We start from the raw sequence: 23,705 nt of genomic DNA, 5'->3' as shown, positions 1-23,705 counted from the left end.
CTGAACTGATTAGTGGGTCACTGCAGGGATATTTCCTGCAACAAAAAAATAGAAAAAAATGTCTTCCACCTCTTGAACAATTTTTGTTATATGTTAAAACATCACCAGCTCCCACAAGGAGCAAACAGGAGTTGATATTAGACACATCCTACTCAAAATCGTAAGTAGTTTTGATTTTGTTAATTCTATTGCAATTCTACTTTGCAGTTTTATTACTGGACTTTTAATGGACTTCGATAAGATAGCACGAGTAGACTAAGATCAGAGCATATGGAGTCAGGGGACAAGTAGAATGGATAGCAAACCGTCGACAAAACAGAAAACACCGAGCGTAGGGATTAAAGGTGGTTACTCCGATTGGCAGATGGTGGAAAGTGGTGTTCCACAGGGATGGATCGACGCTGGGGCCACTGTTGTTCACTAGTTACATTAATGACTTAGACTCAGGAATTGGAAGAATATCAAAATTTGGGGTAAAGTTAACACCGAGGAGGACTGCAACAACAGAAGACATCAACAAACCTGCAGAATGGGCATGTACATGGCAAATTAATTTCAATATAGGCAAGTGTGAGGTGGTGCATTTTGTAGGGGGAATAAGGAGGCCACCTACTCTTTGGAAAAGAAGAATCTAAATGGATTAGAGGTGCAAAGAGATCTAGGGGTACTGATTCACAAATCAGTAAAAGTAGCAACACAGGTTAACAAAGCCATAACAAGTGCAAACAAAGCACTGAGGTTCATTTCAAGAGGAATACAATTCATAAAGCAGAGAAGTTACGTTAAACTTGATTATACCACATTTAGAGTACCATGCACAGTTCTGGTCTCCATATTACAAAAAAGATATAGAAGCACGAAAGTGAAACAAATATACATAAGAACGTAAGAAATAGGAGCAAGAGTAGGCCATACAGCCCCTTGAGCCTACTCCGCCAGTCAATATCATGGCTGATCTTCGACCTCAACTCCACTTTCCTGCCCTATCCCCTTGGTACTCTCAGAAGGATGATACCAGAACTGAGAGGGTAGAACTATCAGGAAAGACTGAACAGTCTGGGGCTCTTTACTCTTGAAAAGAGAAGACTGAGAAGAGGTCTGATAGAGGTCTGTAAAATGATGAAGGGGTTTCTAAGGTAGATGTGGAAAAGATGTTTCCACTTGTTGGGAGAGGGGGGTTGGGGGGAATCCAAAACTAAGGGTCATAAATATAAGATAGCTACTAATAAATCCAATAAGGAATTCAGAAGAAATGCCTTTACTCAGAGAGTGGTGAGAACATGGAACTAGCTATCACATGAAGTGGTTGAGGCAAGTAGCATTGATCTATTTAAGGGGAAGGAGGAAGAAAGGAGTAGAAGGATATGTTGATAAGGTGAGATGGTAAATAGAGTGGAAGGGGGCTCATGTGGAACATAAACACCGGCTGAATGGCCTGTTTCTGTGCATTAAATTCAATGCAATAATAATTCCCATTTCATATTTAAGCTCCCATTAATCAGGTTACAAATCGTGGGAAGGTGTTTTGTTGCATCAAAACAGTGATCATCTTCTGATGAGCACAGTGCCACAAATATGAGGATTATAATGAATAGTTATATATAATGTCTAGGTACTCTTTCTATTTAACAATTTTTTTTTGAATAAAATGAACTTTGGCCAGTACTTTTTTCTCCACATTGCTCCCTGAAATAGTCAGCAGCCAAGAGGACAGAGAAATCATCACTATAGCTTCTACCAGCACTACTCTTCAGCCTCATAGAAGGGATACTAATGTATATGCAAGATTTTCTTTCTTTTCTATCAATTAGGCCAGGCACCTTGCCGAAACTCAGTGTTGTGTCCAATAATCTGGCTACGATCATGCAGTCACGAGCTAGGGAGACTCAGAGTGAAAGTATCAAGTGGCATTGAGAAGAAATAGACAAGGCAACTATTAATTTTTCACATCATGGGCTTCATGATCGCTCAGCTGTTTTAAGGCAGTGAGTACCTGAGTCATACAGATCAAACAAGTTATTTTGGGGGTTCGCTAATCTCAGCTGAGACAACAGTCACAAGTGGTATTAGCAATTGTAGATTTGGGAAGGGAAAAGAAGAGACATGCTTTCTAATTCTAAAGGTGCACATATGTAGATGCTGCATTGGAATAAGATTGGGCTCGGCTATGATCTCTTATCTCTATCTCATTGTTGAATAGCCCTCTGACGCTCAGTGGTGAGGCTCAGACATTAAGAATGGCCACTTGGACCACGTAGCAGAGCACAATTGGAGTGTGTGGAACTTAAACCAGCAAAGGAATCAATACTTGGAGGGGATGGGAATAAATTGGGGGTGGGGGGAGGGGGGGTGGGGTAGTGGAGAATGGAAACAAATATGGTACAGTTAAAAGCCTGGGATCATTGGCTTTACAAATAAAGGCGGAGAGTACAAAAACAAAGAAGTTATGCTAATCAAGTAGTCACTGGTTAGTCTTCAGCTAGCGTAGTGTGTCCAATTCTGGGGACCACATTATAGGAAGGCTGTCAAGACCTTGGAGAGGGTGCAGAAGGGAATGACCAGAATAGTATCACGGATGATGGATTTCAGTTATGTGGAGAGACTATAGAACCTAGCATTGCTCTCCTTAGAGCAAATAACATTAAGGGTAGATCGAATATAAGTGCGCAAAATTATGAGGGGTTTGAAAAGTATAGATAGGAAGAAACTTTTTCCACTGACAGGGGGGTCAGTAACCCGAAGACACAGATTTAAGATAATTGGCATAAAAGCCAGAGGGGCGATGAGGAGATTTAAAAAAAAAAACTCAGCCAGTTGTTATGATGTGAAATGCATTGCCTGATGGGGTGAGGGAAGCAGATTCAATAGTAACTTCCAAAAGTGAATTGGATAACTATGTAAAAAGGAAAAATTGGCGGAACGAGCAGGAGAGTGGCACTAATTAGAAGCTCTTTCAGAGAGCCAGCACAGGTATGATGGGCCGAATGGCCTCCTGCTCTGCTGTATGATTCTACGACTCTACAATCATTGAATTCTAGAGTTTGGTCTGTCTGGGCTCCACTGTTCCTCTCTATTTAAAAGAACAGCATGCTACCATAAGTAATAGTCAATCCATTACCAATTGCCAGTCCAATAGTAAAACAAACTTATGAAAATTCATATCCCTAACCAGATTAAAGCTAAAAAATTTAAATTCTAAGTAAATGCTTTCTATTTTCTCAACACATCCCTCAACAACTTACATTTATATAGCACCTTTAATGTAGTAAAATGTCTTAGAAGCATAATCAAACAAAAAAATGACACCGAGCCAAAGGAGGAGACATTAGGACAGGGAAGAGGTAGGTTTTAAGGAGTATTTTAATGGAGGAGAGAGAGCTAGAGAAGTGAAGAGGATTAGGGAGTGAATTCCAGAGATTAGGGGCCAATACTGCAGAAGGCACGGCCACCAATGGTGTGAAGGAAGGGGGGATTGGACAAGAGGCCAAAGCTAGAGGAATGCAAAGTTTTTGGAGGATTGTATGGCGGGGGGAGGTTAGATATGGGATGGGGTGAGGCCATGGAGGGACTTGAACATGCGGATGAGAATTTTAAAATGGAGGCGTTCGGGGACTAGGACCAAATGTAGATAAGCAAGCGCAGGGGTGATAGGTGAACGGGGCTTGTTGCGAGTTAGGATTCAGGTAGCAGAGTTTTGGATGAGCTTAAGTTCATGGAGGGTGGAAGATGCGAAGCTGCCCAGGGGAACATTTGAATGATTGAGTCTGGATGTAACAAAAGCCTGGATAAGGATTTCAGCAGCAGATGAGCTGAGGAAGGGGTGCAGACATGCAATATTACGGAGATGGAAGTAGGCAGTTTTGGTGACGGAGAATATATGGTGCCGGAAATTCTGCTCAAGGTAAATAGGACGCAGAGGTTATGTACAGTCTGAGACAGTGGCTAGAAAAGAGGATGGAGTTTGTGGTGGGACAATGCTTTGGTCTTCATAATGTTTAATTGGATGAAATTTCAGCTCATCCAGGACTCTATGTTGGACAAGCAGTCAGACAACTCAGAGGATGGTTCGAGAAGTGGTGGTGAAGTAGGGCTGGATGTCATAGAAACATAGAAAATAGGTGCAGGAGTAGGCTATTCGGCCCTTCTAGCCTGCACCGCCATTCAATGAGTTCATGGCTGAACATACATGCCCGATGTGCTTGCGGATGATGTTGCCAGATGCCAGCAGGCAGAGGAGAAATAAGAGGGAGCCAAGGATAGATCCTTGGTGGACTCCAGAGATTGCAAGAGATTCTCTGGCTATGACTGGATAGGTAAAAAAGGAACCAGGCGAGGGCAGTCCCACTCAGCCGCACAACAAAGGAGGTGTTGGAGGAAGATGTTGCAGTCAACCATGGCAAAGGCTTCAGATAGGTTGAGAATGATGAAGGTGGATAAGAGCATCAAGGGTGGAGGTGAGGGTGTGATTGAGCAGAATGGTAACTGCAGAAGTATTGTGGCAAATGGCAGGCCAAAGCTAGACATTCGGTGGTTTTGAAGTGTTGTTGTAAGTGACCTTGGGGAGAGTGTTTCCAGGTGTAGATGCTAAAGGAAGTGGGGTTGGAATGGGGATGCAAATGATAAAGGATGCAAAGAAGTGGTCAGAAATGGCATTATCTGTGATTGAGACGGTGGGAAAAGAAGGCCACACTTGGGATGGCAAGATCGAATGGATGGCCGTGAACATGGGTAGGAGAGTTTATATGGAGGGAGAAGTTAAGGGAGGACAGGAGGGTAGAGACATGGCAAGGTTCAGGTTGCAACGGCTGCAGAATAGTTTATTTAAAAAGAGCTTTCATACAATATACACAAATCTATGATACAACATTTTTTTATTACACCCACATACTGCAGATATCTGGATCCTGCTGTTCCTGTGTAGTCCACATTATATGTAGAATAGACACTGCATTATATTCAAGAACCAAATTTAGTAAGCTTGAATTTTGAAGCTTTGCTAGTTTTGTCCCAGCTTGCCAGTGAAAATTAATGCAATTAGTCATTTTCATTTATTTAACATAACAAAAGAACATAAGAAATAGAAGCAGAAGTAGGCCATACAGCCCCTCGAGCCTGCTTCGTCATTTAATACGATCATGGGCTCAGGTCCACTTCCCTGCCCGCTCCCCATAACCCCTTAATCCCTCATCGGTTAAGAAACTGTCCATCTTTGTCTTAAATTTATTCAATGTCCCGGCTTCCACAGCTCTCTGAGGCAGCGAATTCCACAGATTTACAACCCTCAGAAGAAATTCCTCCTCATCTCAGTTTTAAATGGGCGGCCCCTTATTCTAAGATTATGCCCTCTAGTTCAAGTCTCCCCTATCAGTGGAAACATCCTCTCTGCATCCACCTTTTCAAGCCCCCTCATAATCTTATATGTTTCAATAAGATCACCTCTCATTCTTCTGAATTCCAGTGAGTAGAGGCCCAACCTCCTCAACCTTTCCTCATAAGTCAACCTCCTCATCTCCAGAATCAACCTAGTGAACCCTCTGTGAACTGCCTCCAAAGCAAGTATATCCTTGCGTAAATATGGAAACCAAAATTGTATGCAGTATTCCAGGTGGCCTCACCAATACCCTATATAAATGTAGCAAGACTTCCCTGCTTTTATAATCCATCCCCTTTGCAATAAAGGCCAAGATTCCATTGGCCTTCCTGATCACTTGTTGTACCTGCATACTAACCTTTTGTGTTTCATGCACAAGTACCCCCAGGTCCCGCTGTACTGCAGCACTTTGCAATCTTTCTCCATTTAAATAATAACTTGCTCTTTGATTTTTTTCTGTCAAAGTGCATGACCTCACATTTTCCAACATTATACTCCATCTGCCAAATTTCTGCCACTCACATAGCCTGTCTATGTCCTTTTGCAGATTTTTTGTGTCCTCCTCACACATTGCTTTTCCTCCCATCTTTGTATCGTCAGCAAACTTGGCTACGTTACGCTCAGTCCCTTCATCCAAGTCGTTAATATAGATTATAAATAGTTGGGGTCCCAGCACTGATCCCTGCAGCACCCCACTAGTCACTGATTGTCAACCCGAGAATGAATCATTTATCCCGACTCTCTGTTTTCTGTTAGTTAGCAATCCTCTATTCATGCTATATATTACCCCCAACCCTGTGAACTTTTAGCTTGTGCAGTAACCTTTTATGTGGCACCTTGTCAAATTCCTTCTGGAAGTCCAAATACACCACATCCACTGGTTCACATTTATCCACCCTGTTCGTTACATCCTCAAAGAATTCCAGCAAATTTGTCAAACATTATTTCCCCTTCATAAATCCATGCTGACTCTGCCTGACTGAATTATGCTTTTCCAAATGTCCTGCTATTGCTCCTTTAATAATGGACTCCAACATTTTCCCAACCACAGATATTAGGCTAACTGGTCTATAGTTTCCTGCTTTTTATCTGCCTCCTTTTTTTAAATAGGGGCGTTACATTTGCAGTTTTCCAATTTGTTCTGTAGTGATTGTGGTTGTGTTAAGTTCCTCCCTCCCCCTATAGCCCCTGGACTATCCACTGTCGGAATATTGTTAGTGTCCTCCACCGTAAAGACTGATACAAAATATTTGTTCAGAGTTTCTGCCATCTGCATGTTCCCCATTACTAATTTCCCAGTCTCGTCCTCTAAAGGTGGAACATTTACTTTAGCCACTCTTTCCCTATAGAAACTCTTGCTATCTGTTTTTATATTTCGTGCTAGTTTACTTTCATAGTCTATCTTGCCTTTCTTAATCATTTTTTAGTCATTCCTTGCTGGCTTTTAAATGCTTCCAAATCTTCTGGCCTCCCACTAGTTTTGGCCATTTTTTATGGCCTTGTTTTTAATTGGATACCGTCCTTTATTTCTTTAGTTAGCCATGGATGGCTCTCTTTTCTTTTACACCCTTTTCTCCTCACGGGAATATATTTTTCTTGAGAGTTGTGAAATAGCTCCTTAAATGTACGCCACTGTACATCAACTGTCCTACACGTTAATCTCTTTTCCCAGTCCACTTTACCCAACTCTGCCCTCATACCTTGATTGTCTCCCTTATTTAAGCTTAGTACACTGGTTTAAGATCAAACTTTCTCACCCTCCATCTGAATTTGAAATTCAACCATGCTATGATCACTCATTCCGAGGGGATCCTTTAAGAGGAGATTGTTTATTAATCCTGTATCATTACACAGGACCAGATCCAAGATAGCCTGCCCTCTGGTTGGTTTCGTTACATACTGCTCAAGGAACCCTTCCCTTATGCACTCTATGAACTCCTCCTCAAGGCTCTCCTGACCAATTTGATTTGTCCAATCAATAGAGAGATTAAAATCCATTTATGTGGAACATCTCTGGGATTCTAAAAGTGACCTTGGTTACATCATCAGACAACCTCGGTTGGGGCTGAAATTGACAAAGTGAAGAAATTGGGTAGAAAAGGGAACTTCAATTCACTTAATATTTTCTGAAAAAAGTCATCAGATCCAGCAACCATTCCTGTATAATGGAATCTAGGAACACAGGGAATTCAGTGAAGAAATATTCAGGGGACATCTACGAAAAGGACATTAGTGCCATTAAATTTTTAAAAATCTGATTGAGATTGTAAGTTAAAATTTGAAACCTGGTACTTAAAGACACTTAAATGATCATTTTAATTTCCCAAATACTTGTCCCAGTGTTTGAATTATCTTCTCGTTTCTTCGAGTATGCTGACACTTGAAGCTGATCTAAGGTGACTTGGGGAATAGTTACATAGAGTCTCTATTCCTCACACTTCAGTGTTGGGCCTGTTATTTCGAACAACCAAATGCCTCTCAGCCAACAATCCAGATGTACTTTTTAGCTCTTGGAGTAGTTCGAAGAGTACAAATGTGCTTCAGTGAGCATTCTCTGGAGCATTCCTTTAAAGTGATGGGTTGATTTAGTTACATCTGCTGTCCTATCTACAAACCAAACCTCATGCCAGTTGCACTGCTTCTAACTGATAAGTGTATTTGTAACCATTTTAAATCTCAATTCAATAGCCACTGGATAAACCAAACATTGTGCTGGGCGACTAGGTACCCATGGTGTGCTGTTCCTCTTAACTCACATACAGTCCTCGTGAGATATACACCTTTCTAATTTGTCAAATGATAGAATCACTGATGTGATATCATTTCTGTGATCCAGCCTCTTCTTTCATGCACGTGTGAGGAATCCAATTCCACTTTACATGAGATGTGTCAATCATACATACTCCCCATCCAAGCTCCGAACACATTACGTCAAGTTCGACACCTTGTAATGGCAGAGATTTTTGTCCCCTTTCTGTAGGAAAACACTTTTAATGTTATGAGATGGAGCTGAGCTCGGATTATGTTGCAGTATAGAAGCCACATGTTTAAAAAAAATCCCAATTTTGATAAAGATTAAACACTGAGGTATGCAGTCAAAACTATTAACAGTGTGTATGGTGTGTCGCAAGAAATGTTTAAAGGTACTTAATACCACAAGATCAAACACAGGGTTTCGGGCATCGGGAACTTAATGTGGTGCACTGTGTCAGAAATTAATGAAGCTGCTCATATGTTAGTCTGAAGGCTTGCAATTCAGTATGCCAAAATAAGAACCCAATGCAACCACAAACAACAAACTTCTGTACTGCAATATAACAATTTGAGCTTCACATCTTGTGGTTGGCAAAATCATCAAAATTCAGGTCTGTATATCTTAATCAATGAACGGGGCTGTATAAAATAAATGACACAAAGCATAAACTATTTGTGGCAAAATGCCTTGCTGTTCGGTATGAATGATGGGACTAGGCATGATATTCAAGTGTGACACTTTACCACAACTTTAGATTAGGAACCAACTTCAGCAAACGTGAATAACAGGCATCAGATTGGCACCCCGTATACACCCTGCTCGATTTCTTTCTATAAACTTCAAATAGAAAAAAAAAATCAGGCAAGGCTTATAACAGCTGCTGATCACCCGTTATGCACCCCTACCTTTGGTGGAAGTTCCAGCGATACTCGCTAAAGCATAATAAAGTGATATGCACAATGGATGTGCTTTTCAAGTTTTCAAAAGGAAGCAAGATTTGAAAATGAAAAGCCTTCATCAATTCTATGCTTCCTTCTCCTTCAGAATTTTATTTTGAATGTTTACCTTTTAAAATAAAGTCTTGAGGCAACTGCTTGTGTTATCATGAAAACAAAAAACACCATTAATTTTAGCTCGTGGAACCAATTATGTTATGGAATGTTGCATCTTTGTGAAAAGACAGCATTATAGCAACTACGAAAACATCAGAGCAATCTCTGTAAAAGAGCTTGTGTCCCACAAATGTAGGCAAATGAGTCTGGCTAGCATGATCAGTTGGCAACCTGACGAACGCAAGCATACTGAATACTATATGGCTGAATGGATATAAATGGAACATAGTATGAGCCTTTATAAATAAGGCAGCAAGATGGAAGCAGCAAATATTGATTTATCTACCAACCGTATTTTGATTAGGGCCCATTAAGTAGAAGCAAGACTCCCCGTGCTTGTCGCTTCTTATGCATGAGGAGAGATTAGGAGGTATCATCGCTGAGGGCAGAACGAAGAGCCCAGCACCCAGGAAAGACGAGAAAGAAAAAGAGCAGAAGATAGGTTTAGATTCCCTATTAGTAAGCAGCAACAGGATTGATCACTCTGTTGATCATGGAAAGATGTTTATTATTGTTCCAGTCAGATTGTCCAGGCAAAAACAATTAGACTGCAAAGACAGCAGTTGCAGGACCAAAGAATACAGCAAAAAGAGCACCAGGAAATTCTACTGGGAAATTCATTCCATTTTTTTTATCACAATACAACAAATCAAAATGGCATGTAAACAATGACTCATTTAAATATTTACAAATTCTACATTTAAATCCATGGAAAGTTATGTATCGTATTAAAAGTAATTACAGAACTTGTTACAAAAATATATACCCTTACAGATAGATGAGACCCATTATTTTGATGGAGATCAAAAAATTCAAAAGCTCAGGAAGTTCAGAATTCTATTTTTGGTAACTATATATTTTTTAAAATAATATATAATCCCATTAATTTGGATTCAAGAAAGATGTTAGTAGATTTAGCTGTTCAAATTCAGCTTCATATTTTCCTGCAAAACTTCATAAACCTTTCAAAGAAGCAGCAAGGCATTAAACAAGTCATAAAGAGGATCTGAAGTTATTTTGTTTGGGTAAATCAACTTGTTAAAGAGAAAATATCCCTTAGAAAGGGTCTGGAGTATGGATACTGCAGAATGCAAGTGTAAAACTAATCTGTATTTATGCAAAATTTCCACAGGTAACTGAGATTGTTCAGTGCTGTTAATGAAAAGCTAAATGTCCATAACTAAAAGAATGGTTATAAAATGATGTTTTCAAACGCTATACATAATAATGATAAGTTAAATTAATAAATATTAGAACACTTGTATTCAAGTTTTGGCCACATGATGTAAACTCAGATTGCGGTTTCATTTCTATTTAACTAATTACATTCGATTTTACAGTTGTATACTCAGTAAGCAATTGAACTACAGAGAATTTAATACATTAAAATATTTTTAGGTGTAAAAGAGATGTTGTCCTGACTACTCTGTTATGTATCCTTATATTTACTCCAGACCATTCTAAAGCAAAACAGCAAATGTGCAGAATTAGTACCAGCAGATTAGAACCAAAAACTGTACAGAAGCGTAAGACATTTGTGAAAAGAAGAAAAAAATTCCCAGATCTTAACAGAAAATACGAGAGAGAGAACAAAAAAAAAATCACTCATTGTGTGACAGTATGGGAGAAAGTAACATTTTCATAGGGCAACCCACCATATTCTGGCACATAACCATTTCCACGTTTCAGAAATAGGCAGACTCTTCGACCACCATTTTTAATCAGTTCTATAGCACGAGAATGCTTCATGTTCTTGGTCGTTTCTCCATTGATCTCCAGAATTTCATCTCCAACCTAAGGAGGAGATAATCATAAATATAAATAAGATTTCACAAGAGCAGCACAAGGGGACCTTTGAGAATAATCATGTCAGATATTTCCATATTGGTCAAATATTTTTTTATTCCCTCTTCCAATTTTCTCCTCGTTTCTTATAAAGCTGCTGAGGAGGCATAGTTTCAGAATAAAGGGTCGCCCATTTAAAACTGAGATGAGGAGGAATTTCTTCTCTCAGAGGATTATAAATCTGTGGAATTCTCTGCCCCAGAGCTGTGAAGGCTGGGTCATTGAATATATTTAAGGCGGAGATAGACAGATTTTTGAGCGATAAGGGAATAAAGGGTTATGGGGAGCTGGCAGGGAAGTGGAGCCGAGTCCATGATCAGATAAGCCATGGTGGAGCAGGCTCGAGGGGCTAAATGGCCTACTCCTGCTCCTATTTCTTATGTTCATGAGTCATACTGGGTTAAGGTTCCTCAGGCAGCAGGTGCCATGTGGTAGCTTTCTCAAGTGGCCATTTTTACAACAGTGAGTATCATTTTTATTGCCCATTCCTAATTGCCCTTGAGAAGGGGGTGGGGAAGCACCTTCTTGAACCGCTGCAGTCCATGTGGTGAAGTTGCTCCCATAATGCTGTTAGGGAGGAAATTCTAGGATTTTGACCCAGCGACGATGAAGGAACGGCGATATATTTCCAAGTTAGGATGATTTATAACTCGGAGGGGAACTTGCAGGTGATGGTGTTCCCATGCACTTGCTGCCCTTGTCCTTCTAGGTGGTAGAGGTCGCGGGTTTGGGAGGTGCTGTCGAAGAAGCCTCAGCAAGTTGCTGCAGTGCACCTTGTAGATGGTACACACTGCAGCCGGGGTGCATTGGGGGTGGAGGGTGTGAATGTTTAAGGTGGTGAGTGGGGTGCCAATCGTTGGCTGCTTTGTCCTGGGTGGTGTTGAGCTTCCCGAGTGTTGTTCGAGCCGCACTCATCCAGGCAAGTGGAGAGTAATCCATCACACCAATGACTTGTGCCTTGTAGATGGTGGAAAGGCTTTAGTGAGTCAGGAAGTGAGACACTCGCCACAGAATACCCAGCCTCTGACCTGCTCTTGTGGCCACAGTATATATGTGGCTGGTCCAGTTAAGTTTCCGGTCAGTGGTGAACCCCAGGATGTGGATTCGGCGATAGTAATGCCATTGCATGTCAAGGGGAGGTGGTTAGACTCTCGCTTGTTAGAAATGGTCATTGCCTGGCACTTGTGTGGCGTGAATATTACTTGCCACTTATTAGCCCAAGCTGAGCGTAAAGGATAAAGACCACAGCTTGCTTTTACACACTCTGCTTTCCAGCAAGATCAAAAGCAGAAACCCTAGCTGATTTTTTTTCCTCTCCACAGTCCAGGGATACTGAGGTCAAATTGTAACAACCCTATCACTGCTCAGACTGAGACAAGCTCATTCCACACAGAGCAGGAATTGAACCTGGGACCTCCCAAGTCTTTACGGCTCAGTAACGCAGGCTGTTTTGCACTTAAAAGTAGGTGGCCGATTCTTAAACAGTAATTCACGAGCACAAATAACTTCAACAAATTGGGTGGTGTACAGAAGAATTGCAGCTGATGTGTCATTGCATTCTTAAGTATTTGTTGAAAAATAACATGTGCCTTATTGAATGAAATGACATGTAAGTGTATTAAAATCTGCATGCAATTATTAAGTCACATCACCAGCTGGAAAACCGACAGGGGGATAATTGAAATAAGCTGTGTCTATCTGCCTGACTGTCACAGGAACCCCTGGAAAATACAATCACAACTTGATGAAGCTTGTAATTTTATTAGATGCCAAAAATTACATCGTGAAACAAAGTTGATCATTTCAAGACACCATGAGAATAGAGAATGCTAAATTGGATTAGATCAGGCACTTATATCTCAACAGCCCTTTAGCTTCAGTCCAGATTTTCCCTCTAAAAATATTCTAACAGTGATTACTGAACCCTCTGTGGATTGCAGCAATAATTATATAGCAAAATTTGGGGCCAGGAATGTCATGAATTAGAATATTGCATGGATCTGTGTATTCTGAAATCCAGCATTGGTGGAAATGAGAAGAGATGAGACAAGACCAACATATGTGTAAACTGAAAAAACGTTGAGCTTTCAAGGAGTTACAAACTTTTTCAGATGTCCGAATGTGCACAGCTTTTCTTTCATGTAGCATCTGTGAAAATGGTTTCCTGCTCAGTCTCTATCATGTATAGTTATAATTAAAGAACCAGCCAGAAGGAAAGAATATTATGCGTAGAATTTTTGGAACAAACTTTTGAAAAACCCTGTAACCTGTTGCATTTTGGAGTGCATTATTGAAATATTACTAGAATCTCAATAATTTAAAGAGGATCTTATCTGTATAAATACCAATTTCAGTTATAAAAAGATAGCACTAAATGGGGGGGAGGGGGGGGCAGGGGGAGGGAATATCAACCTATCTTCAGTGGAAAGTAAAATTGGGTGGGGTGTAAAACTGAGCCAATGCCATCAGTTTCCCACGAGAAGATTCCAAAAAGGGTGTACTGAACCTATATTTTTAAAATTTCCTGATGTAGAAATAATTACCGGCAAAATGAACTGAAACAGTATTGCCTCAAAGTAATGTCTATGTGCTACGGGTATTGAAATAATAAGCGAGATTTATGATTTTCTTACACAAAGCACACAGAGGCAATCTTCTCCCACCCATATAACTACAACGACCCGAAAAAAAACAAAAAAGGCTCAGCTGTAAAAGACTGGCAAATAAGACACAAACTGAGACAAGGAGATCAATCTCAACACTGTACTTTATTGAAATAGTTGCTAATCTGCTCGTGTAATCATTTCAGGACATTGTATTTGAACCTTTCATGTGTTGCTGTCCGTTATTATAGCAGTTTAACATTTCTGACCTGCATGCTTAATTCAATGTTTTCTTTCTTATTAATATTTATGATTTGCCATTGCAATCAAGGCAAGTGAAAATGAGGAAGCATCTTATTGCAAAAGTAAATGAATTACTTAAAAGGAATCCAATTGCTATAAACAGTCTTGAAGCTATATTTGGTTTGCAAACTACAAACCAAATATACATCTTCACCTCAAGCCAAAGGGAAGGATCAAAAGTCACTCAGTATGTACGTCATCCTATTCATTATTGGCTCATCGTGCATGCACTAATAATCTTCAAAAAAAGTGAAATTATAGTGATGAGAGCAATTCTAATTGAGTAGGACAGGTTAGTTACAGTATCACTGTAGGGAAGGGCAAATGTCATTGTTCCAAAACTTTTTGACTTGAAAACTAAAGCTAACTTATATTTACATTGCTAACCAGGTTGTCCCATTGCAGACTCAGATCATTGTAGATTATTCACCTTAAGTTAAACAGAAAAATCAGAACTCGTGAGAAGCATCTAGGCTTTACTTGGAGTGACACCTGTGTAACCTGATAAATTCCTAGCCTTTCCTGGTCATTCAATTTCTTTAATATTTGAGTTTGTAAACTCATTTGGAAGTCATATCATCTTTCAATCACATTAAATTACTCTACTTCACAAACCAGAATATTTAATCTTAAGCTAAATTCAAAACTTTACATGATACTCAATCAACTGAGGTCATGCTTCATCCCTCTCTTGAACCTGCATTTTTTAATTTTTGCAAAAGAGTTATCAAACCCCATAAGCTTGGCAGCATTTTTTAAGGATAGACTATAATCATCTGTTCTGGTATCTAATAATAAATAAATGCACCATCTGTTCTTTGAGACTGCATTAAATCTACGCACCTTCATTTTACCATTTCTTATGGCAGCACCATCTTCAGCTAAGCGAAGTACATACAGATCCATGTTGTATTCACGCCCACCACGAAGACTGAATCCAAAACCCTTTGGTCCCTTATCCAACTCCACAGTGTACAGTTCAGGTTCCTTTAAGATACAAATCGTGTTGGAACAATGATTGCGGTAAATTAGAGAGAGACGTGTTCCTGAATTCTGAGATCATGAAAACATTCACAAAAACAAATTTACATTACAAAGGCTAGGCAAATGAGTGCCGCTCACTTTGAAAACACGCCCGATTAATTTAAAAAAGGAGCAATCCAGGCCTGCGGGAATTCTGCAGATTAACACCATCAAGTTATTGGGACCCTCAAGTTATTGGGACCCAGCAACTCTTCCCTGTCCCAGGCAACCGGAAATTCGGAGAAACGGGGAAAACTCAACGTCTCCAGGTCTCCTCAGTTTGCTCCAGGATTTGCTGAATTCCTGCTTTAGTAAAACCTCCATGGAATTTTCTGGGCTGGAATTAATTTTCCTTTGCTCTCCATTCTCCGTTGGTTTTTCAGTCAAGCTATCTTCCTGCCCAGACAACTAATTGAAACCAAGAGCAGGGACTATTATCCCATCACAAATTGTAAACATGATTTTCTTCTACAGACAAGAATCTCTGGTATCTTGGCGATCATCTAGAATTATTCACTCCTACAGATATAAATCTTCTCTATTTGCACACCATTCTCACTCCTTGCCTAACTGCATAATGTTAGAAACTAGGGATACCTAAAAAACATTTCGTTATGCAACTAAAACTGTGATACGAAGAATGCCGTGTTTACATGATGGTATAAAAGTTGGAGACAACAAGTCTCCTCAGACTTGATAGATGCTTAGAAGTGCTAATGTTTTGGTTCCCTGCTGATATTATATCATTCTGCACTATGACAACCATATACAATTCTCTGTTGTTTTCAAGTTGAGACTTCAACTTTGGTTATATATCTTTAATTTAACCAACTAAGCTCTATAAAAACATAAGAAATAGGAGGAGTAGGCCATACGGCCCCTCGAGCCTACTCCACCATTTCATACGATCATGGCTGAGAAACCCAAGGCAAAAATCAAAAAGGGCCACATTACATCAAAATTCTAAAGTGACCAAGTGTGTTAAAAAGACAAGCCTGAAGGCTCTGTGCCTCAATGCGAGGAGTATTCGTAATAAGGCGGACGAATTAACTGCGCAGGCTGCTATTAACGAATATGATATAATTGGGATTACGGAGACATGTCTCCAGGGTGACCAAGGCTGGGAACTCAACATCCAGGATAATTCAACATTCAGGAAGGATAGACACAAAGGAAAAGGAGGTGGGGTAGCATTGATGGTTAAAGAGGAAAGTAACGCAATAGTAAGGAAGGACATTAGCTTGGATGATGTGGAATCTGTATGGGTAGAGCTGCGGAATACCAAAGGGCAGAAAACGCTAGTGGGAGTTGTATACAGACCAGCAAACAGTAGTAATGCGGTTGGGACAGCATCAAGCAAGAAATTAAGAATGCATGCAATAAAGGTACAGCAGTTATCATGGGCGACTTTAATCTACATATAGATTGGGCTAAGCAAACTGGTACCAATACGGTGGAGGAGGATTTCCTGGAGTGTATTAGGGATGGTTTTCTCAATCAATATGTCAAGGAACCAACTAGAGGGCTGGCCATCCTAGACTGGGAGATGTGTAATGAGAAAGGACTAACTAGCAATCTTGTTGTGCAAGACCCCTTGGGGAAGAGTGACCATAATACGGTAGAATTCTTTATTAAGATGGAGAGTGACACAGTTAATTCAGAGACTAGGGTCCTGAACTTAAGGAAAGGTAACTTCGATGGTATGAGACGTGAATTGGCTAGAATAGACTGGCGAATGATACTTAAAGGGTTGACGGTGGATAGGCAATGGCAGACATTTAAAGATCACATGGATGAACTTCAAGAATTGTACATTCCTGTCTGGTGTAAAAATAAAACGGGGAAGGTGGCTCAAGTGTGGCTAACAAGGGAAATTAGGGATAGTGTTAAATCCAAGGAAGAGGCATATAAATTGTCTAGAAAAAGCAGCAAACCTGACGACTAGGAGAATTTTGTAATACAGCAGAGGAGGACAAAGGGTTTAATTAGGAGGGGGAAAATAGAGTATGAGAGGAAGCTCGCTGGGAACATAAAAACTGACTGCAAAAGCTTCTTTAGATATGCGAAGAGAAAAAGATTAGTGAAGACAAACGTAGGTCCCTTGCAGTCAGATTCAGGTGAATTTATAATGGGGAACAAAGAAATGGCAGACCAATTGAACAAATACTTTGGTTCTGTCTTCACGAAGGAAGACACAAATAACCTTCTGGAAATACTAGGGAACCGAGGGTCTAGTGAAAAGGAGGAACTGAAGGAAATCCTTATTAGTCAGGAAATTGTGTTAGGGAAATTGGTGGGATTGAAGGCTGATAAATTCCCAGGGCCTGATAGTCTGCATCCCAGAGTACTTAAGAAAGTGGTCCTAGAAATAGTGGATGCATTGGTGGTCATTTTCCAACAGTCCATCGACTCTGGATCAGTTCCTATGGATTGGAGGGTAGCTAATGCAACACCACATTTTTAAAAAGTAGGAAGGGAGAAAATGGGTAATTATAGACCGGTATCAGTAGTGGGGAAAATGTTGGAATCAATTATTAAAGATGTAATAGCAGCGCATTTGGAAAGCAGTGACAGGATCGGTCCAAGTCAGCATGGATTTATGAAAGAGAAATCATGCTTGACAAATCTTCCAGAATGTTTTGAGGATGTAACTAGTAGAGTGGACATGGTGTATTTGGACTTTGAAAAGGCTTTTGACAAGGTCCCACACAAGAGATTAGTGTGCAAAATTAAAGCACATGGTATTGGGGTAATGTATTGATGTGGATAGAGAACTGGTTGGCAGACAGGAAGCAGGGAGTAGGTATAAACGGATCCTTCTCAGAATGGCAGGCAGTGACTAGTGGGGTGCCGCAGGGCTCAGTGCTGGGATCCCAGCTATTTACAATACACATCAATGATTTAGATGAAGGAATTGAGTATAATATCTCCAAGTTTGCAGATGACACTAAGCTGGGTGATGGTGAGAGCTGTGAGGAGGATGCTAAGAGGCTACAGGGCGACTTGGACAGGTTAGGTGAGTGGGCAAATGCATGGCAGATGCAGTATAATGTGGATAAATGTGAGGTTATCCACTTTGGGGGCAAAAACAAGGCGGCAGATTATCTGAATGGTGGCAAATTAGGAAAAGGGGAGGTGCAACGAGACCTGGGTATCATGGTACATCAGTTATTGAAAGTTGGCATGCAGGTACAGCAGACGGTGAAGAAGGTAAATGGCATGTTGGCCTTCATAGCTAGGGGATTTGAGTATAGGAGCAGGGAGGTCTTAATGCAGTTGTACAGGGCCTTGGTGAGGCTTCACCTGGAATATTGTGTTCAGTTTTGATCTCCTAATCTGAGGAAGGACGTTCTTGCTATTGAGGGAGTGCAACGAAGGTTCACCAGACTGATTCCCGGGATGGCAGGACTGATATATGAGGAGAGACTGGATCGACTGGGCCTGTATTCACTGGAGTTTAGAAGAATGAAAGGGGATCTCATAGAAACATATCAAATTCTGATGGAACTGGACAGGTTAGATGCAGGAAGAATGTTCCCGATGTTGGGGAAGTCCAGAATCAGGGGACACAGTCTAAGGATAAGGGGTAAGCCATTTAGGACTGAGATCAGGAGAAACTTCTTCACTCAGAGTTGTTAACCTGTGGAATTCTCTACCGCAGAGAGTTGTTGATGCCAGTTCATTAGATATATTCAAGAGGGAGTTACATATGGCCTTTACGGCTAAAGGGATCAAAGGGTATGGAGAGAAAGCAGGAAAGGAGTACTCAGGTGAATGATTCGTCATGATCTTATTGAATGGTGGTGTAGGCTCGAAGGGCCGAATGGCCTACTCCTGCACCTATTTTCTATGTTTCTATGATCCGATCATGGAATCAGGTCCACTTCCCTGCCCTCTCCCCATAACCCCTTAATCCCTTATCAAGTTATAATGCTACGGTAGGAGTTGGAGTTAGCTTAACAGAACTGCTTGAGAAACAAAAAAATGTTCTGGCTGAGTTTTTATTTTGTTTTATAAGGTAATGATGCAAGACTTACATAGAATTACATAGAATCTTAAAGGACAGTAAAAGTTAACATGTTATAGAAACACTTAGAATTGAAGGAAGTTGGTAAGTTAATATAAACAATATCTTAGAGCGGAGTAATTTGCTAGGACCTAAAGAAAGGTAATGATCGATGGTTGAAAGAGTACTGGGCTAGGCCTTGTATTAATGGTATCTGAGAGGACAGGATCCAGGGAGATAAGACATGAATTCCAATGAAAAAAACCCTGAGAAAATATAAACAGGAAAGACATGTGGACAAGATCATGAGATATCTTTAAGGAGGGCTTTGTTTCAAGAATTGAGACAAAGAACTCAAAGCCCCATTGGGTACTAAGTTTTATGGGGAACCTCTATAGGCCAAAAGGTCTTGTCATTATCCCATTTCAGGGCCACCCTTAAAAATAGAATAAAAGTAATCTCCTGTGGGCCTGTCCTCACAGGCAGAGGAGAGAGCTATAGGCTCTCGATGAAAGGAAGAGAAACCGCTCAGAGAACTGCTCACGTGTACTAACCGCCTGTCCAATCGGATCGGCATCAGCTACTTGTCACGGCCATATGTTTTTGCTGTATAACTAATGTGTTATATTCTGTCTTAAACTCTGATTAAACACAATATACCGACCATATTGGTTTGCACTTGAACCTGATTATTTAAAGTGACCAGAGATAGCTGTAAAGAGGTTATTTCTAACAATAATGCATAATGTATTAAAAATCTTTTGTCTGCACACAATACTTAAAACAAGTTTTTCCATTATAAAATTTTATGTTTACATTTATAGTGGAAACTGCCTATGTGAACTACTATCTGTCCCACCTGTGACAGGGACTGTGGTTCTCGTATTGCACTGTTCAGTCACCTAAGGATTCATTTTAAGAGTGGAAGCAAGTCTTCCTCGATTCCGAGAGACTGCCTATGATGATGATTGATTACAGTGGTGATGACATATATTTAATCCCGGTGCTTCTAAGTTTCTGATTTCACCTGTGGAGAGTCACTGAGTTGAAGCAGGAAACGTGCCCGGATGATAGAGGGAAAACAAAATGAGAGGAAAGTCACATGCAGACAGTGAGCCGCAAAAATATAGAAACATAGAAAATAGGTGCCGGAGTAGGCCATTCGGCCCGTCGAGCCTGCACCATTCAATAAGATCATGGCTGATCATGCACCTCAGTACCCCTTTCCTGCTTTCTCTCCATACCCCTCGATCCCTTTAGCCATAAGGGCCATATCTAACTCCCTCTTGAATATATCTAATGAACTGGCCTCAACAACTTTCTGTGGCAGAGAATTCCACAGGTTCACAATTCTCTGAGTGAAGAAGTTTCTTCTCATCTTGGTCCTAAATGGCTTACCCCTTATCCTTAGACTGTGTCCCCTGGTTCTGGACTTCCCCAACATCGGGAACATTCTTCCTGCATCTAACCTGTCCAGTCCTGTCAGAATTTTATATGTTTCTATGAGATCCCCTCTCATCCTTCTAAACTCCAGTGAATACAGGCCCAGTCAATCCAGTCTCTCCTCATATGTCAGTCCTGCCATTCCAGGAATCAGTCTGGTGAACCTTCGCTGCACTCCCTCAATAGCAAGAACGTCCTTCCTCAGATTAGGAGACCAAAACTGAACACAATATTCCAGATGAGACCTCACAAAGGCCCTGTACAACTGCAGTATGCTCCTATACTCAAATCCCCTAGCTATGAAGGCCAATTTGTCTTCTTCACCGCCTGCTGTATCTGCATGCCTACATACAATGACTGATGTACCATGACACTCAGGTCTCATTGCACCTCCCCTTTTCCTAATCTGCCGCCATTCAGATAATATTCTGCCTCCCTGTTTTTACCACACATTTATCCACATTATACTGCATCTGCCATGCATTTTCCCACTCATCTAGCCTGTCCAAGTCACCCTGCAGCCTCTTAGCATCCTCCTCACAGCTCACACTGCCACCCAGCTTCATGTCATCTGCAAGCTTGGAGATATTACACTCAATTCCTTCCTCTAAATCATTGATGTATATTGTAAATAGCTGGGATCCCAGCACTGAGCCCTGCAGCACTCCACTAGTCACTGCCTGCCATTCTGAAACGGACCCGTTTATCCCGACTCTCTGCTTCCTGTCTGCCAACCAGTTCTCTATCCACGTCAATATATTACCCCTAATATCATGTGCTTTAATTTTGCACACCAATCTCTCGTGTGGGACCTTGTCAAAAGCCTTTTGAAAGTCCAAATAAACCACATCCACTGGTTCTCCCTTGTCCACTCTACTAGTTACATTTATAGATGCATTTAAGGCTTGACAAGCATCTCCGATACATAGAATGTGTATGGTGTGTGACCCAGGAATATGGGGTACGAATGGAGGAGTTGCATGCTTCTCTGCTTCGTTCAAAAAAAATAAATTCGATGCACCACAATTCTTAATAAAAATAAATATATATTTTTTTAAACATTTATTTTAAAGTTAATTAATCATAAAGTGATTCCCTAATGCAGCGAGTTCATCTCCCTCCAGGACTGTGATTTCTATCTCTTTAGATGTTTGAGGGATGTGCTCACACTGCAGCTGTAGCCTGTTCAGGCCACCCACCTGTAAAATGGCACTCCTGCAGCGTTGTATTCTGCTTTTAATTAACATCAAACATTTCTATTTGGCAGACGCATTACAATAGCTTCTGCCACGAGCAATGTCAAAGTAAGGAACGCAGCCTTTTCAAAGGCAGAATCTTGGGTATGCAGAACTATTAAAAAATTACAAGCCATGATCCATACGTTAGGAAAGCCAATTAAATCTTTCATTTTTATATATTGCATCACACTGCAACAAGATTAACATTGTAATTAAAGCCATGCTAATAAAATATCTATTATGAGAATGGCATTTCAGAAACAAGAATGCACAATTCTTTTCAATTAATATTCTCCAACTTGTTGGATGCCAGTCAAGTGTAGACATTAAACCCATTTAGCTACTTTTCTCTATAAAAGATGAACTGCTCCCTATCTACGTGACTGAGAACGTTTTGCGTATGTGGCCTTATAAAAGCAGACCCAAAGTCTGAGTTCACGTCAGTTTTACTCTATGTGAATTTAAAGCATAAGTATTGAAAATCCAGGGGCCACCATTCCTGTGGTTATGCCAGGAATGTGCCCTCCCGTGTTTCTGGGCTCAGCGGAAGGGCAGTTAACTGGCATGGGCACGCAATAGTGCAGGTGCCTCGACTGTGTCTGCCTTTGCCATTCAATTAGAATGTTTTTTGGCTGTTTTTTGTGAGGGAGGTTGCCTCGGACCCCCCCGAACCAGTGATAATACCTTGGCCTCCCCCCCGCCCCCCCGCCTCTCCTGTTCCGAGTAAGGGGGCTGATCCTGATGACTTTACAAAAATAAATTTGGCAGTTACATGAGTTAGACAGATTCTCTGGTCTGACGCCCACCTCTAGCCCCTCAGTGAGATGTTATAGCAGACATCTGGAGGCTGGTATTCTCAGTGGTATCGACATGCCTCCTACAGAATAATGAAGTTTTTAAAAATTTGGCTCGTTGTTGCATACAAAAAAATTTAATTGATTGAAAAATCAACATAGTCAAAACTGTACTTTAAACCGAGTGACTCCTTGTGTAAAATACATGTTTTTTTTCAGACTCGGAATACAGTTTGCCTTTGTTACCCCGTGGTCCAGTTTCCTGTCCTGTGGTGTGATTTCACCACAAAAAATTTTCAACAGATGAAGAAAATATTTTATTAAAATTGTTTACCTATAAAAAAATCTTGACAGTTATGATAGTAAGTAGATTAGAATTTCTTAATTAATTTGATGGAACCCTTCTTGAGATATCAGACATATATGTGCAAAGTAGGAGATAATAAACATTTGCTAAGCTATTCCTTTAATCCACGTTTGGAGTAGGAGGGGAACAGAAATGCTGATAATCTTTTCCTATACCGTCAGCATTGGCAGGAAATTAGGCTTAGGAGCATCACAGCTACATCTAATGCAGTTCCCACCCGATTTCCATGCATCTCCACCAGGGGTCACTTGATAGTCATCAGGAGTGGGAACCCTGACTTATTTTTCTCCTCTCCATGCAGAAATACAGGGCCAACTATAACATCTCGAGTGAGATATGTAATGAGATCTATTACTATCTCAGCACAGGCGAAGGAACAAACCTGGGACCTTCTTGTTTCATACTGCACAGTGTAACTGCTAACGGAGGTATCAGAAGTTGGATTTCTTTTGTTATTTCTGCAGGGTGATCAGTTTTCTCTAATTAAGTTTGATATAGTTATGATATTACTGTCCGTTAAGTCGTAACAAAAAAAAAACATCCCGGAGAAAATATTTTCATTCAACTTTCTCCTCATCCCTAAATGACAATGGTCTATGATGCCATTGTGACTGCAGTCTGTTTCTGAAATGGCCATTCCTTGTTTGCGAGTCTAGACAGTGTTGGCAACCTTTTTTTTTGCTTTTAAACTGTTTATGACAATTTCAGTTCTGCAGCTCCATCTTTATATCTCCTGCCTCTTCTGGACCTTCATAATTAATTTCTTCAGCTATCTTCAGCTGTCCAAAATCCTCAATCTCAGCCACCTGAACAGTAGGCAAAGGAACTCTCCATTGTATTGACAA

At 40.6% G+C, this 23,705-nt stretch overlaps 1 protein-coding gene across 6 annotated transcripts in view; it reads right to left on the bottom strand.

Annotated features, from left to right (window-relative positions):
• magi1b (membrane associated guanylate kinase, WW and PDZ domain containing 1b) overlaps positions 1-23,705 on the bottom strand; it is a 500,813-nt gene that overhangs the window by 12,423 nt on the left and 464,685 nt on the right. For all 6 annotated transcript variants that reach the window (XM_070895208.1, XM_070895210.1, XM_070895209.1 and 3 more), the window contains 2 exons: positions 14,833-14,976; positions 10,894-11,032 (listed from right to left, as the gene is read on the bottom strand). In XM_070895208.1, the coding sequence (XP_070751309.1) occupies positions 10,894-11,032; positions 14,833-14,976 (283 nt within the window). The remainder of the gene's footprint in view (positions 1-10,893; positions 11,033-14,832; positions 14,977-23,705) is intronic.

Source organism: Pristiophorus japonicus, chromosome 12 (genome assembly GCF_044704955.1).
Source record: "Pristiophorus japonicus isolate sPriJap1 chromosome 12, sPriJap1.hap1, whole genome shotgun sequence".
Lineage (NCBI taxonomy): Eukaryota > Metazoa > Chordata > Chondrichthyes > Pristiophoridae > Pristiophorus > Pristiophorus japonicus.
The sequence above is the reverse complement of the archived record's forward strand: the minus strand, read 5'-3'. Positions and strand labels throughout refer to the sequence as shown.